We start from the raw sequence: 17,665 nt of genomic DNA, 5'->3' as shown, positions 1-17,665 counted from the left end.
AAAACAACTTTGGAAATAAATGGTGCTTCAGTAATTTGTTATAAGAAGTAAAATCACATTAAATTCCTATCTTAATGCCAGCCCTTAATTTTGGAAGGCCATCATTCTGCCTAACATACCATATAACACAAATTTGCCCAATATATGTGAACTGAAATCTGTTAGTGGAGGTTTTAGGAAAACACATATTTTCCTACTGAAAGAAAAATATATCTTCAAAATGGTGAAATAGGAATTTTCTCATATCTTTTCCCCAAAGAACACCTCTGTTGACAGTAACTCATGGTCGAAAGTACCTTTGTGGAAGTCCAGGGGTGTCACGAATAAACTGAAGCTCAAGGAGGTGCAAAACACACCCAGTATTGAACACACTGAAGAGAGTAAGAGGAACAATTACACTTACCCACATACCCTCTATCCCAAGGAAGCACACTCAGTGCCATGGGAGATGTTCTTGGCCAGAGACTTCTGTGGATAAATGTGAATGTGTCAGTGGATGCCTGACTTCCCCATCTGTGCAAATGCTGCCAATGATACCCACTTCATTTTCAACTCACTCAGAAAAATGTCCCAGAGGCAGAGGAATCCCGAACTCACTTCCTGTTCCAAGAGGCCTGTTTTGATGTCATCATGAGCTGAGGAAATGTGGAACTTAGATGATCACAATAGTCCCTGTGGATGGAGTGCCAGCTCATGCTAGGAAATTTCCTGTGAACTCTAAAATATTACTAAGTTCTCAGACAAAATCCTTCGATGGAATTTCTCCAGTTTACAGAAAAGTGAACAAAAACTTACAAGGTTCAAGTCCTTCCCTGAGGGAAAAAGAAACACCTGTAAACTTGTTTGACCTTCTAAAGTTAGATATAAGGTGGGTGGGGGATTCTGGGAGAAGAACACACCTGACACTGACGCTGGACAACAGTCATACCACACAAATATGTGTACAGACTGAGAAAGGCACCATCAATGCATGGGAACTAGTTACAGATGCAGACTCTCTGGGCCACCCCAGACATGTCAAAGAGGTAGTAGCGTTTCCCAAGCTATGATAGTCAAAAATTTTTCCAGATATTTTCAAGTGTCCTCTTGAGGCAAAATCTTCCCTGGTTGAGAACCACTGGCCTATTTGTTGCATTCCAATCAAAGCACATCAGTTCATAATGACCCAGTTCATAATTCTGGATTGATCACTCTACTCCTCCAAGTCACACTTCTATAAATGTGGAATGAGGCTCATAATTTTATGATCCTCATAGAATAGCTTTTGCAAAAAATAAATGAGACAATCCATATAAGATTCTGAAGTCAGCCCATGGTGCATTAGAAGGTCTAAATAGATTTCTTATAATATCAAATATTTTTAAAGTGAAGGACTAAATGCCAACTGTTTTCTCCATCTTTTATTTTATTTTTATGATCCTTTTTCTTTAAGGAATCCTTATATGGATTTCCTTATAATAATCCACAGTTTTCTCACTTAGCTCACATTTCGAGATAGAGGAGCAAACTGTGGAAGGAGCCTCAGTGTCCATCGAAAGATGAATGGATAAAGAAGATGTGGTTTATGTATATGATGGAATATTACTCAGCCTTTAGAAACGACAAATACCCACCATTTGCTTCGACATGGTTGGAACTGGAGGGTATTATGCTGAGTGAAATAAGTCCATCGGAGAAGGACAAACATTATATGGTCTCATTCATTTGGGGAATATAAAAAATTGTGAAAGGGAATAAAGGGGAAAAATGAGTGGGAAATATCAGAAAGGGAGACAGAACATGGGAGACTCCTAACTCTGGGAAACGAACTAGGGGTGAGGGAAGGGGAGGTGGGCAGGGGGTGGGGGCGACTGGGTGACGGGCACTGAGGGGGGCACTTGATGGGATGAGCACTGGGTGTTATTCTATATGTTGGCAAATTGAACACCAATAAAAAATAAATTTACAAAAACAAAAGGAGGAGCAAAGTAATTTTTGTGCTCCTCTTGCTTGCTATGCCTCACTCTCCTCAAATGGTAAACAATTTCTATAGAATATTAGCCTCTTCCAATCCATGAGCATGGACTATTTTTCCATCTCTTTGTGTCTTCCTCAATTTTTTTCAGAAGTGTTCTATAGTTTTTAGGGTTTAAATCCTTTTCCATTTGGTTAGGTTTATTCCTAGGTATCTTATGCTTTTGGGTGCAATTGTAAATGGGATTGACTCCTTAATTTCTCTTTCTTCAGTCTCATTATTAGTGTATAGAAATACCACTGACTTCTGGGCATTGATTTTGTATCCTGCCACATTGCCAAATTGCTGTATGAGTTCTAGCAATCTTGGGGTGGAGTCTTTTGGGTTTTCTATGTAGAGTATCATGTCATGGGTGAAGAGGGAGAGTTTGACTTTTTCTTTGCCAATTTGAATGCCTTTAATGTCTTTTTGTTGTCTGATTGCTGAGGCTAGGACTTCTAGTACTGAGGTGGGCACTTGACGGGATGAGCACTCGGTGTTATTCTGTATGTTGACAAATTGAACACCAATAAAAAATAAATTTATTAAATAAAAAAATAAAAAATAAAAAAATTGGAGAAGGACAAACAGTGTATGTTCTCATTCATTTGGGGAATATAAATAATAGTGAAAGGGAATATAAGGGAAGGGAGAAGAAATGTGTGGGAAATATCAGAAAGGGAGACAGAACATAAAGACTCCTAACTCTGGGAAACAAACTAGGGGTGGTGGAAGGGGAGGAGGGCGGGGGGTGGTGGGGGTGAGTGGGTGACGGGCACTGAGGGGGACACTTGACGGGATGAGCACTGGGTGTTATTCTGTATGTTGGTAAATTGAACACCAATAAAAATTATTTTATTAAAAAAAGAATAAGGCAAAAGTTAATTAAACTATTCTTAAAATGTCAAAAAAAAATAAAAAAAGAAAGACTCATGTCTTTGGAAATAAATAATTAAAATTAAAAAAAAAAAAGAATATTAGCCGCAACCCACCACGTATCATTTTCTATAGTGACTGGTAATTACGATAAATGCCAACTTCTTACCTTTATTAAAATACTAAACTCCTAATTGGTTTGTCAAAAGAATTATGAATCCAAGGACTGTTGTACCTGTGGTTTTATCGCAAAGGAACCCATTTTTGCTTGGAGAAGGAAGAGCAATTTCCTAGAGCTATCATGAGTTGTGCTCCCACCACAAGCCAATGTTTTACAGACCCAGGGAACATGGTCAAGATAGGCTCCTCAACCTTAGATTTGGAAAAAAGAATTTCACTCAGGGCTGTGGAAAATTTCAATGTTAGAGCTCTGGAAGCCAGGTAAGTTCAGGGAGGAGTACTAAACATTGGATGCTCCTGAATTCTAGCCTGGTCTCTTGGGAACAGAGATTCTACAGGAAAAAAATTCCATTCTGTCCAGATAAGTTCCCATGGGGAGATGTGCTCAGGGGTTGGAGTAATAATGGGAAATGTGTGTAATAAGCAGGGATAGGGAATAGATACAACAAACAGAAGGAGCTGTAAATATCTCCTCTGCTACAGCCCCTGGGCATGTTCAACCTTGAGCTGGAGGAGACATGGTTTTTGTATTTGTATTTCTGAATTGCTGGGAGATCCATGCTTCACGGATTCCTGCTCCTGTTTGGGAACAGAGCTTTATTCTCTATCATCAACCATCCAGGAAGGAATTTGGACTTCCACATGGAGACCTTCTTTTCATAGACTGCATCCAGATGAGTCTCAAAGAGCAGCAGGTATTTCAGGAAAGGTTCAGAGAGAATGGAAACTGAAAGCTTTTTTCTGAGGTCAACTGACAGCCTAACCAGCCTCTCCTGGAGCCAAGGGATCATTGTGCTTCTTGGTGTGGTGAACTCATTCATTTATAGTCAGTTTATTTTTTTTTAATTTTTATTTATTTATGATAGACACAGAGAGAGAGGCAGAGACACAGGCAGAGGGAGAAGCAGGCTCCATGCACCGGGAGCCTGATGTGGGATTCGATCCTGGGTCTCCAGGATCGCGCCCTGGGCCAAAGGCAGGCACCAAACCGCTGCGCCACCCAGGGATCCCTATAGTCAGTTTATTTAATACGTTAAAGAAAGAAATGTCTGTTTAACAGCATGAAAATGATTTAGTATGCACCCTAAGTATGACACACAAAACAAACCCTCATATTTTCTATATGCTTTATATATTCTAGTCTACTCTTTTTAAATATTTCTATTTAAATTCAATTAATTAATGTCTAGTGTATTATTAGTTTCAGAGGCAGAGTTTAGTGATTCATCAGTTGCATACAACACCCAGTGCTCATTACATCATGTGCCTTCCTTACCATCCATCTCCCAGTTATGTCATCCACCCACCACCTCCCCTCAGCAACCCTCAGTTTGTTTCCTATAATTAAGAGTCTCCTATGGTTTTCTTCCCCTCTGATTTCATCTTATTTTATTTTCCCCTTCCTTTCACTAGGGTTCTCTGTTTTGTTTCTTAAATCCACATATGAGTGAAATTATATCCTAATTGTCTTTTTCTGATTGATTTACTTTCCTTCCATATTACCTTCTAGTCCATCCATGTCATTGCAAATGGTAAGATTTCATTTTTTTGATGGCTCAGTAATAGTTCACTGTGTGTGTGTATATGCGTATATATATATTACATATATATATTACATATTCTTTATCCATTCATCTATTTTTACAAACCACAGTCTGACCTCACAAACAGTACCAATCTCAGAATCTGGAAAACATTCCTCTTCCACGTTCTCCATTTCTGTGTTAGTAGCTCCCTGCTTCTGTTTTCTCTCTCATCATTGGCAACTTCTGTGATCAAAGATTCTCTCATTCTTCATGCAAGTTGTAATTACTCCTAAAGTTACCAACCAAACTATGTCTTGGGGTAAAGGGCAGTAGTATTCATAACATGCCCCAGGAGACTCATGTTCTACCAGGGAAATATACATAAAATTCAATAAAAACTATATAATGATAACCCCTTGATCTAAATTATTGCAGAAGAACATGTTATTTTTCTATGGGAATATTAAAAAACAAAACAAAAATAAAAAGAGGAGGAAGGAGATGACTCCTTGTAGTCTGAAAGAGGAGATGGGATTGTGAAGATAGGAGATGAATGATCCCAAATAGACCAGTGGGCAACTCCAAGCAGAGAGCAGCAGGTGTATGGAGGCTCTGAACCTGGAGACTGGGGCTTCAGGTGAAGATACAACTCAAGTTCAGTGTTTGTGACATCAATGTGGGTGAGGCAGCATGAATAGGGAGCTGGTGGGTGAGTCAGGGGAGGCAAGCCAAGTGTTGGAAGCTATGGAATTGGGGTTCAGTCTCCAGCAGGGAGTCCCTGGGAAGGAGTTAAGGTGGGGAGTTGGATAGTAAATTAAGATGCAATATAGAAAGATCTCTCTGGGTGAATATTAATATGGCTAGAGGGCACAAGCCTGTAGTAAGCGGAGAGCTGACAAGGGACTGAATTAAGGCTGTGGAATTGGGGACCCAGGGGTGGGGAAGTGATGGGGACTTTGGAGATAAGGAAAAAAATCAGGCACATTTCATCACCAGTGATAATAAGCACTCATTATCAACAGAGGGAACTATGCTAAACTCTGTCTACATATTCACTAAATCTGTCAACTGCCTTAAGAGGATGAACACCTCTAGCCCTCCTATTTTGCAGAAGATGTTAACATTTAGTAGAGGGTGGTTGCCCTCCAAGTGCAAATAGCAAATATGCAGACATCCAAAATTCAAAACCCAACTTTCTAATTATAAAGTTTGGCATTTTATATCATTTAGTAAAGTTATTTTAGCACATAATCTTTTAAAATCCCACACTTACTTTTGTTGTACCCTGTATATTTCATTTTGTGAATTGTAGGTGTCTTCCTTTTGCTTGTTTTTTTTTTGCCAATTTTAAATACAGTTTTATTTAAGACATTGCATTTTCCACTTAACAATACAATGCTTATAAAGTGCAATGTTTAATTTCCTTTCCCTGTGCACATATTCCATATTCAAGTATCAAGAATGCCCAGTATATTTACTATAGCAGCTTGACTTGAAAACTGCCATGGAATTTGCTACAAATTTGGGTCCTTCAAATGTGTGGAACAATGCTAGACCTGTCATCAGGTTGCCTTAATCAACCTCTTCAATGGTAGGCCCAGAGGAGGCACCACCAGAGGGAGGAGCTCCACCACCAGGAAAGCCTCCAGGCATTCCTCCTGGCATGCCTCCTGCACTCTGGTATAGCTTCGTAATGATGGGATTGCAGACTTTCTCCAGCTTTTTCTGCTGATATTCAAATTCTTCCTTCTCTGCAGTCTGGTTCTTATCGAGCCAGTTGATGATTTCATTGCACTTGTCAAGAATCTTCTGTTTATCTTCATCATTGATTTTTCCCTGAAGTTTTTCATCTTCAACAGTTGCTTACATGTTGAACACGTAAGACTCAAGTGAATTCTTGGAAGACACCTTGTCTCTCTGCTTCTCATCTTCTGCTTTGTACTTCTCAGCTTCCTGGACCATGTGCTCAATGTCCTCCTTGCTCAAGCGGCCCTTGTCATTAGTGATGGTAATCTTGTTCTCTTTTCCTGTGCTATTATCCACCACAGACACATTGAGGATACCACTAGCATCAATGTCAAAAGTGACTTCAATCGGAGGAACACCACGAGGAATAAGAGGTATGTCTGTGAGTTCAAACTTGCCAAGTAGGTTGTTATCCTTGGTCATAGCATGCTCACCTTCATAGACCTGAATAAGCACACCAGGCTGGTTGTCAGAGTAGGTAGTAAAGGTTTGTGTCTATTTGGTAGGAATGGTAGTATTGTGCTTGATGAGCACAGTCATGACTCCTCTAGCAGTTTCAATACCAAGAGAAAGTGGGGTGACATCCAATAGCAGCAAATCTTGAACATTTTCAGATTTGTCACCAGAAAGAATGGCTGCCTGGACAGCTGCACCATAAGCAACGGCCTCATCAAGGTTGATGCTCTTATTAAGTTCCTTTCTATTTAAGAAATCTTGCAGAAGTTTCTGAATCTTGGGGATACAGGTAGAACCACCCACCAGGACAATGTCATGGATCTGAGACTTGTCCAGCTTGGAATCCCGAAGAGCTTTCTCTACAGGGTACAGGGTGCCACAGAACAGGTCAGCATTTAATTCTTTAAACCGGGCATGAGTAATAGAGGAATAGAAGTCGATTCCTTCATACAGAGAATCAATCTCAATACTGGCCAGGGTGTTGGAAGAAAGTGTACGCTTAGCCTGTTCACCTGCAGTATGGAGACGGTGGACTGCCTTCTTGTTTTCGCTGATGTCTTTGTTGTGTTTGCACTTGAATTCTGCAATAAAATGGTTGACCATTCGTTTGTCAAAGTCTTCTCCACCTAAGTGGCTGTCTCCAGCTGTGGACTTGACCTCAAAGATCCCATCTTCAATAGTAAGGATCAACACATCAATAGTGCCACCTCCTAAATCAAAGATCAACACGTTCTTTTCAGCTCCAACCTTCTTGTCTAAACCATTAGCAATAGCAGCAGCAGTTGGCTGGTTGATGATTCAAAGTACATGAAGACCGGCAATAGTTCCACCATCTTTGGTAGCCTGACGCTGAGAGTCATTGAAGTATGCAGGTACCCTGACAACTGCATTGGTTACAGTCTTCCCAAGGCAGGCCTCTGCAATTTCCTTCATCTTCATCAGGACCATAGAGGACACCTCCTCTGGATAGAAACTTTTTGTCTCCTCCTTGTATTCTACTTGGACCTTAGGCCTGCCAGCATCATTCACCACCATGAAGGGCCAATGCTTCATATCAGATTGGATGACAGCATCATCAAATCTATGTCCAATCAGCTGCTTGGCATCGAAAATCATGTTGGTGGGGTTCATCGCAACTTGATTTTTCGCAGCATCACTGATCAATCATTCGGTGTCCGTGAAGGTGACATAACTTGGGGTGGTTCGATTTCCCTGATCTTTGGCAATTGTTTCCACTTTCCCATGCTGGAAGACACCCACGCAGGAGTAGGTGGTGCCAAGATCGATCCCGACTGCAGGTCCCTTAGACATAGTTGCTTCTGTGTGGGCCGGGCTCGGCTCTCGGAGACAACAGCCGTCTGCAGATCCGGCGCCACGTTCAATCCCTTTTGCTTGTTATTATGGGGGGGGGTGTTCAACGGGTCAGATGTCTTGATAACATAACGTCATCCCTACATTTTCTTTTGGATACATTGCTTTTTGCTGCTTTGTTATTCTGGGTATCAAGGAATATAACTGGGGTTTGAGTGTTGCCAGAACCAAGGACATTTGCTCCTCTTCCTCATCTTTAGGAACCACCTGAGCTTATTAGATCTTTCTCCCCATGTTCCTTCCTCAATGTTTTTGGAACTTATTTTTTTATGTTTCTTTAAATACTGGACACAAAATGATCATATTAAAATGGAGACCCATGGTGACATGCTCATAGGAGAAGTAACTCCTGGAATTTGGATGCATTTTTATATTTTTAGAGAAAGGACAATCTATGTGGACAGCTGGCCTTGTATCATTGCTTGCCTAATTATTGTAATTGGAGGTGAGAATAGCCTAGTGGTGATTTTTAAAACAATAAATGAATAAATGAAAAACAGACTGGTGAAGGGGAGTGGGAGATATGGTTTCCAGGTAAGAAATGAATGGGAATAAAAGATAGCCTAGGGAATATAGTCAGTGATACTATTATAGTGTTGGGTGGTGACAGATGGCAGCTCCAAATGTGGTGAGAGCAGTGTAATGTGTAAACTTGCTGAATCACTGTGTTGTGCACCCAAAACTAATGTAACATGGTGTGTCAACCACACTCATCTTTTAGAAATCAATTTTAAAGACTCAAGTCATTTTTCAGAGTTTTTGCATGGTTGTTCTCTCTGATAGGCAAACATTTCCCCAGGTAACCTTATGTCTCCTGCTGTCTCCTCCTGAAGCCTCTGTGTAAATGTGTGCTGGCCTCCCTGAGCAAACAGCAAAAAATAGCACCTCCATGCACTCTTTACTTTTTCCCAGGTTTTTCTTCATAGCATCTGTTACCTTCTGTATTCTATTTGATCTTATATTTGTTTATCCTCTCCATCACTGAACTGATTTGCATTAAAAATATAAAACACGTGAGTACTTGGGGAAAAGGCCAAGTCTGGGATGCACATTCCTTTTCAGATCTCCTATGGGGGATCCTGACAGGAGACAAGTTCCATACAAAACATATGGATATTGACTTTTTGATGCAAAACAAAAAAGTGGTAAATATCAGAAAGGGAGACAGAAAATGAAAGACTCCTAACTCTGGGAAACGAAGTAGGGGTGGTGGAAGGGGAGGTGGGCAGGGGGTGGGGGTGACTGGGTGACGGGCACTGAGGTGGGCACTGACGGGATGAGCACTGGGTGTTATTCTATATGTTGGCAAATTAAACACAAATAAAAAATAAATTTATTAAAAAACTAATAGAATATAAAAATTGTAGAATTTCAATGATATTTGTAATGTTCATTATTGAGAATATTAGTCATATTTTTTCCCCTGGTAGTCACCTCCACCACATGGAACAAGGAAATTATACACAAATTTCAGCATTTCTTCTTCTGGGATTATCAGAGGAACCAGACCTGCAGCCCCTCCTATTTGGGCTTTTCCTCTCCATGTACCTCATCACTGTGTTTGGAAACCTGTTCATCATCCTGGCTGTCAGTTCTGACTCTCACCTCCACACACCCATGTACTTCTTCTTGGCCAACCTGTCCTTTGTAGACATCTGTTTCACCTCTACCACTGTCCCCAAGATGCTTCAGAACATCCAGACTCAGAGCAAAGTCATCACCTATGAAGGTTGCATCACTCAGATATACTTTTTCCTACTCTTGGCTGGATTGGACAACTTTCTCCTGGCTGTGATGGCTTATGACAGGTTTCTGGCCATCTGTCACCCCTTGCACTATACAGTCATCATGAAACCCCAGCTATGTGTACTACTGGTTCTGGTGGCCTGGATGATGAGTGCCTTGAATTCCTTATTACAAAGCCTAATGGTGTTGTGGCTGTCCTTCTGTAGAGAGGTGAAAGTCTCCCACTTTTTCTGTGAGATCAATCAGGTGGTCCAACTTGCTTGTTCTGACAACTTTCTTAATGACAAGGTGATGCATTTTGCAGCTGGATTGTTGGGTGGTTCTTCCTTAGCTGGGATCCTTTACTCTTACTCTAAGATAGTCTCTTCGATACATAGAATCTCATCTGCTCAGGGAAAGTATAAAGCATTTTCCACTTGTGCATCTCACCTTTCTGTTGTCTCCTTATTTTATTGTACAATTCTGGGAGTGTACCTTAGCTCTGCTGCTCCCCAGAGCTCCCACTCAAGTGCAGTGGCCTCGGTGATGTACACAGTGGTCACACCTATGCTAAACCCCTTCATCTACAGCCTGAGGAACAGAGACATAAAGAGGGCTCTGAAAAGAATCATTGGGGCTCCAGTGATATAAGGGCCCATCATCCTGGGGCTGAAGAAGTGCGTATGATTGCAAGGCACACAGCCTCTGAGCCAGGAATTGCCATTCTTTGATCAGGCTGTAAAAGTAGAACCTCCTCCTTCTATTTATTTCCTGAAATTTCTATGTGCTTGAATTCAATTTCTCCACACATATAAGGAACTCACTTTGTCTGTTTTCCTCTTTGTCTGTATCTTACATGGGACAAATAGGATTTGGAAAGCCAATTTTATTTCAAATGATTTATAGCATGTGATGTAAATTTTCCCTACATTTCCCAAAAGAATAATAATTAATTGTATAGTTTTTATGGAAGAACCTATATTGACCACCAAGCCCTTCACATAACTTTATTGTAGAGGAGAATACAAAACCCCAATTTTCATCTTGAGTTTGCCAATCTTTTTCCATCACTACCTTCATTCCTCTTCTTGATAATGTGGACTCTAAATTTATTCCCTTTAAGTCTCAAACTCCTGATAGGGATTCTCAGGCTAGGAGAGTCCAGGCACTCACCTGCATCCATGTACTTATGGACATTCCCATAGAAACTTCCTTGACCAGATCCTCTGCTGTGGCTGCAGCTGTACTGGCCCTTGGGTTCCTACTGTAATTTCAAGATATTCCTCAATAGCATGCATCAGAGAACTCTAACAAAACAAGATTTAGTATTTAGTATTTAGTCATAGGACCTTTCTGCCTCTGGTCCTGTAGGGCAGAGGCAGAAAGGTATAGGGGGATAAGGAGTGCAGAATTTCAGAGAGAAAGTGATAAAGGTCAGAACTGGGCCCTGCCTTTCTTGAGATCTATGGGAAGGTAGCTAGTGATTTGCAGAATCACTATTTATGATTTTTAAACATAATAGTCAAATTATGGCACAGAAAGGGAAAGCAAGGTCACTCATGTCAGTTTGGAGGTTACCCAGGACTTTCTGAAGAGGTACTTCACAGCTGGGGGCAGCCTGAGTGCTTATCTGATAATAGTGTCACACACCTGACAATATGTGTATTAACATGGTTTTCCTTGAATTGGATGCCTCAGAAATCAAAAGCTTAATGTCTTCTTGCAAGATACATCCACGAAGGCAAAAGAAACAAAAGCAAAAATGAACTATTGGGACTTCATCAAGATAAGAAGCTTTTGCACAGCAAAGGATACAGTCAACAAAACTCAAAGACAACCTACAGAATGGGAGAAGATATTTGCAAAGGACATATCAGATAAAGGGCTAGTTTCCAAGATCTATAAAGAACTTATTAAACTCAACACCAAAGAAACAAACAATCCAATCATGAAATGGGCAAAAGACATGAACAGAAATCTCACAGAGGAAGACATAGACATGGCCAACATGCACCTGAGAAAATGCTCTGCATCACTTTCCATCAGGGAAATACAAATCAAAACCACAATGAGATACCACCTCACACCAGTGAGAATGGGGAAAATTAACAAGGCAGGAAACCACAAATGTTGGAGAGGATGTGGAGAAAAGGGAACCCTCATACACTGTTGGTGGGAATGTGAACTGGTGCAGCCACTCTGGAAAACTGTGTGGAGGTTCCTCAAAGAGTTAAAAATATACCTGCCCTACGACCCAGCAATTGCATTGTTGGGGATTTACCCCAAAGATACAAATGCAATGAAACGCCGGGACACCTGCACCCCGATGTTTATAGCAGCAATGGCCACGATAGCCAAACTGTGGAAGGAGCCTCAGTGTCCATCAAAAGATGAATGGATAAAGAAGATGTGGTTTATGTATACAATGGAATATTACTCAGCTATTAGAAATGACAAATACCCACCATTTGCTTCAACGTGGATGGAACTGGAGGGTATTATGCTGAGTGAAGTAAGCCAGTCGGAGAAGGACAAACATTATATGTTCTCATTCATTTGGGGAATATAAATAATAGTGAAAGGGAATATAAGGGAAGGGGGAAGAAATGTGTGGGAAATATCAGAAAGGGAGACAGAACGTAAAGACTGCTAACTCTGGGAAACGAACTAAGGGTGGTAGACGGGGAGGAGGGCGGGGGGTGGGAGTGAATGGGTGACGGGCACTGGGGGTTATTCTGTATGTTAGTAAATTGAACACCAATAAAAAATAAATTAAAAAAAGCTTAATGTCAGGCACTTACTCTACCAACATGCTACCATGTCTTATAACTAGTCTTGTTTTATTTTATTATTCACCTAGATGTCCAGAATGTATATCTTAGCCATTTGCAAAACCTGTTAGCAAATATATATCTCCCAGTGGAGTCTACATGGAAAGATAAATTTGAATAAATAGAGTGACCTCGTATGTTGTCAGTTACAGAGATGACCATAAATATGAGGATGCATTGTATGGTTAATGCCCAGTAGTGGAATTACTGGATCATATGGTAGTTTATTTTCAATTTCTTGAGGAACCTCTATACTGTTTTCCACAGTGGCTGCTCCAGTTTGCATTCCCACCAATAGTGTGCAAGAGTTTCTCTTACTCCACATCCCCAGCAATGCTTACTGTTCTTGGGGTTTTTGACTTTAGCCATTCTGACAGGTGTGAGGTGATCTGTGGTTTTGAATTAATTTCCCTGATGATGAGTGCTGTTGAGCATCTTTTCATGTGTCTCTTGGCCATTTATACATCTTCTTGGGAGAAATGTCTTCCTGTCTTCTGGCCATTTTAAATTGAATTATTATTAATATTTTAGGTATTGAGTTGTATGAGTTTTTTACATATTTTGGATATTAACCCCTTATTGGATTTTCATTTACAAATATCTTCTCCCATTCAGTAGGTCATCTTTTTGTTTGTTGATTGCTTCCTTTGCTGGAAGAGCTTCTCACTTTGATGTAGCCATTTACAACATGGATGGATCTAGAGAGTACAATGCTAAGTAAAATTGGAGAAAAAAATACCATATGATTTCACTCATATGTAGAATTTAAGAAACAAAACAAACAAATAAAGCAAAAAAGAGAAAAATGAAAGAGCAGACTCTTCAATATGGAGAACAGAGAGGTGGTTGCCAGAGGAAGGTGGTTGGGGGGAATGGATGAAATAGGTGACGGGGATTAAGAGTGCACTTAAAGTATTAAACACTGAGTAATGTAGAAAATTGCTGAATCACTATATTGCACACCTGAAACTTATAAAACTGTATGATAATTATACTGGAATTAATTTAATATGCCAGCCATTGTGTATAGACAAGTGTAAATTTTCCAGATGATACACTTCGTCTGAGAGAATATCTTCTTTTTCTCATCAGACAGATAGAATAAAGTGACTCATCATATTCAACCAAGGGTTGGCATTAAGTTTAAATTTTGGTAAAACTACTAAATTACTTCCAGATTACCCCTGTCCCTAAGCCATAGTGCTTTTAAATTTTATGTGGGAGCCTGGCAGATATGCAGCTCTGCTTTTTAGATGTTTCCAACTTAATTCTGTAGCTTCATTTCCTAAGGAGCTTCAATATTTGTCAAAAGTTTTAGGAGAAATATCAGCTATATCTTTGAGATCCCATGAGTTTCCAATATTATCATGCTAGCCCTGCACAAAGTCTCTTCTGGTTTTTATATTCCATGGCAAAGACTTCTGCTATGTACTAGGCCGGTAAGCTATTAGCTTTCAGCAGTACTGGTAATTAGTAAGTGTCCATAGGTCAATAATGATTGTTTACCTTCATCTTAATTCACCATTCCCTTTAGGACAGCGGTTCCCAAACTGTGGTTTACCAGACCAGCAGCAGCACCATCACCTGGGAACTTGGTAGGAATGCAAATCCTCAGGTGACATCTCATACCTACCAAATCAGAAACTCTGGACTTAGGTTCAAAAATCTGTATTTTAAAAAGTCCTCTGAGAAAAAAATGAGTGGGAAATATCAGAGAGGGAGACAGAACATGAGAGACTCCTAACTCTGGGAAATGAACAAGGGGTGGTAGAAAGGGAGGTGGGTGGGGGTAACTGGTTGACGGGCACTGAGGGGGACACTTGATGGGATGAGCACTGGGTGTTACGCTATATGTTGCCAAATTGAACTCCAATAAAAAAGAATAAAAAAATAAAAAGTCCTCCAGATGACTCTGATATACTTCAGAATTTTCTAAAATTTCTGCTTCAGTAGGTTTGAGTGGGGCCCCAGAACTCAAATTTTAAGCAAGTATTCAGATGATGGTGATACTGCTGGTCTGTAACCAAGCTTTGAAAACCATTGCAATAGAATTTTATGGCGTGTCTGATTTATTTTCAGATTCCCTCCCCAAGCTGGTCTTTGTTAGTTAGATGGAATGAGATTTTATTTTGTCTTTCAGAAATCTTTTTTTTTTGTATAAATTTATTTTTAGGGGATCCCTGGGTGGCTCAGCAGTTTGGTGCCTGCCTTTGGCCCAGGGCGCGGTCCTGGAGTCCCAGGATCGAGTCCCATGTTGGGCTCCTGGCATGGAGCCTGCTTATTCCTCTGCCTGTGTCTCTGCCTCTCTCTCTCTCTCTCTCTCTCTCTCTATGTCTATCATAAATAAATAAATAAAATATTTTTAAAAATAAATTTATTTTTATTGGTGTTCAATTTGCCAACATATAGAATAACACGCAGTGCTCATCCCATCAAGTGCCCCCCTCAGTGCCCATCACCCAATCACCCCCACCCCCCGCCCACCTCCCCTTCCACCACCCCTAGTTCGTTTCCCTGAGTTAGGAGTCTTTCATGTTCTGTCTCCCTCCCTGATATTTCCCACTCATTTTTTTCTCCTTTGCCCTTTATTCCTTTTCACTATTTTTTGTATTCCCCAAATGAATGAGACCATATAATGTTTGTCCTTCTCCGATTGACTTATTTCACTCAACATAATACCCTCCAGTTCTGTCTTTCAAATTTTAGCCTAGCTCTTTATGATTTTGTACAACCTCAGAATTAAGCAATGTCATTGCAGAGAAACCAACGTCTTTGAAATTCTTCCTTTCCAATGTTGTCATTCTAGTCGTGTTCAATTGCTTAAAGTTTTGTTCATTTCTCTTTTCCTGGAAAGCTTCCTTCTGCCAAAATCATAACTAGCTCACTCCCATAATTGACAAAACCCCTCAGGGAATATAAGAGTTTCCCTGAGTCTTCAAATCATCCTTAATGTTTGTCCCCTCTGGGGATTTTAGCCCATTGGTCTCTGTGGTTGACACAGCTCTCTGGTACTTTTTAAAAATAAGACTTTTATAATATATTCCATTTTTTCTAGCTGTTTTAAGCAGGAGTATTGCTCTGTCATGACCTACATGCTATCCAGAAAAGGAGCCAATTTTTAAAATTGCAAGTTTAATATTTTTTATAAATTTATTTTTTGGACTTCTTCTTAAAGAGGAATTTTAAGAGTCCCCCTTAAAATTTCTTGCAGAGCTGGTTTGGTGATCACATATTCTTTCAGTTCCTGCCTATCTTGGAAGCTCTTTATCTCTCCTTCTATTCTGAATGAAAGCCTTACTGGATAAAGTATTCTTGGCTGCATGTTCTACGACCCAGCAATTGCACTGCTGGGGATTTACCCCAAAGATACAGATGCAATGAAACGCCGGGACACCTGCACCCCGATATTTCTAGCAGCACTGTCCACAATAGCCAAACTGTGGAAGGAGCCTTGGTATCCATCAAAAGATGAATGGATAAAGAAGATGTGGTCTATGTATACAATGGAATATTACTCAGCCATTAGAAACGACAAATACCCACCATTTGCTTCGATGTGGATGGAACTGGAGGGTATTACGCTGAGTGAAATAAGTCAATAGGAGAAGGACAAACATTATATGTTCTCATTCATTTGGGGAATATAAAAAATAGTGAAAGAGAATAAAGGGGAAAGGAGAAAAAATGAGTGGAAAATATCAGAAATAGAGACAGAACATGAAAGACTCCTAAATCTGGGAAACGAACTAGGGGTGAGGGAAGGGGAGGTGGGCGGGGAGTGGGGGTGAATGGGTGACAGGCACTGAGGGGGGCACTTGACAGGATGAGCACTGGGTGTTATTCTGTATGTTGGCAAATTGAACACCAATAAAAAATAAATTTATAAAAAAAGAAAAAGAAATAAATAAAAAATAAATTTATATAATAAATGTATCTGATCTAAAAATTTTTTAAAACTATAGAAGGATAAACATTGGAAATATAATCTTTTAGACCCCACAACAAATAAAAAATAAAAATAAATAAAAAAATAAAAAACCTGAAGAAATACAAAGGTATATTTCAAACCATTCACTTTATTACTATCCAAAATATTTCTTTTTCATGCTGTGTATGTATTTGTGGAAGCATAGAAGATTAGTGTCCACACGGAAGGGGTTTATTCATTAATGCAAAAGATTCCTCAGTGTGTTCTATGTTTTATCACAGAGTTATCTTTCTGTTTCTACTTGAAAACTTCCAATGCTACCTGCTAATATGAATCTATTGTTCCATGAAATAACTCCCTTTACCCAATATTTGTCACAAATACTAAGGGATGGTGATGAACAATATCAGTATCATCCATTTTGTACCTCCTTCCTCCTCAGAAGTCTCACCCCCTGCAAGATCTGAGGATGCTTCACACAAGAGCTGGATGTCCTGCTGCTGGTCCCGTGGTTCAGACTCACCAGTTCTTCTGCACAAACATGCATGTCCTTCAAATTCTCAAAGTGACCCAGAAGGGATCCCTCATATAGTCATTTGTTCATAAAGTCATGGGCAATAAACTTGAATAACAAAATGTGAACTGGTGCAGCCACTCTGGAAAACTGTGTGGAGGTTCCTCAAACAGTTAAAAATAGACCTGCCCTACGACCCAGCAATTGCACTGTTGGGGATTTACCCCAAAGATACAAATGCAATGAAACGCCGGGACACCTGCACCCTGATGTTTATAGCAGCAATGGCCACGATAGCCAAACTGTGGAAGGAGCCTCGGTGTCCAACGAAAGATGAATGGATAAAGAAGATGTGGTTTATGTATACAATGGAATATTACTCAGCTATTAGAAATGACAAATACCCGCCATTTGCTTCAACGTGGATGGAACTGGAGGGTATTATGCTGAGTGAAGTAAGTCAGTCGGAGAAGGACAAACATTATATGTTCTCATTCATTTGGGGAATATAAATAATAG

General features: G+C 40.1%; 1 protein-coding gene and 1 pseudogene across 1 annotated transcript; one reads left to right on the top strand and one right to left on the bottom strand.

Annotated features, from left to right (window-relative positions):
- Positions 1 to 5,911: 5,911 nt before the first annotated feature.
- Positions 5,912 to 8,145, bottom strand: LOC140611354 (heat shock cognate 71 kDa protein pseudogene; annotated as a pseudogene).
- Positions 8,146 to 9,591: 1,446 nt separating this feature from the next.
- LOC140611449 (olfactory receptor 7A17-like) lies at positions 9,592 to 10,524 on the top strand. The gene has a single exon (XM_072788202.1). The coding sequence runs from the start codon at positions 9,592 to 9,594 to the stop codon at positions 10,522 to 10,524; it is 933 nt and encodes a 310-aa protein (XP_072644303.1).
- The last annotated feature ends 7,141 nt before the right edge of the window (positions 10,525 to 17,665 follow it).

Source organism: Canis lupus, chromosome 19, assembly GCF_048164855.1.
Source record: "Canis lupus baileyi chromosome 19, mCanLup2.hap1, whole genome shotgun sequence".
Taxonomy (NCBI): Eukaryota; Metazoa; Chordata; class Mammalia; order Carnivora; family Canidae; genus Canis; species Canis lupus.
The sequence above is the reverse complement of the archived record's forward strand: the minus strand, read 5'-3'. Positions and strand labels throughout refer to the sequence as shown.

Excerpts from the sequence above, each read along its gene's own strand:
- LOC140611449 (XM_072788202.1), top strand. The coding sequence starts at position 9,592 with ATGGAACAAGGAAATTATACACAAATTTCAGCATTTCTTCTTCTGGGA.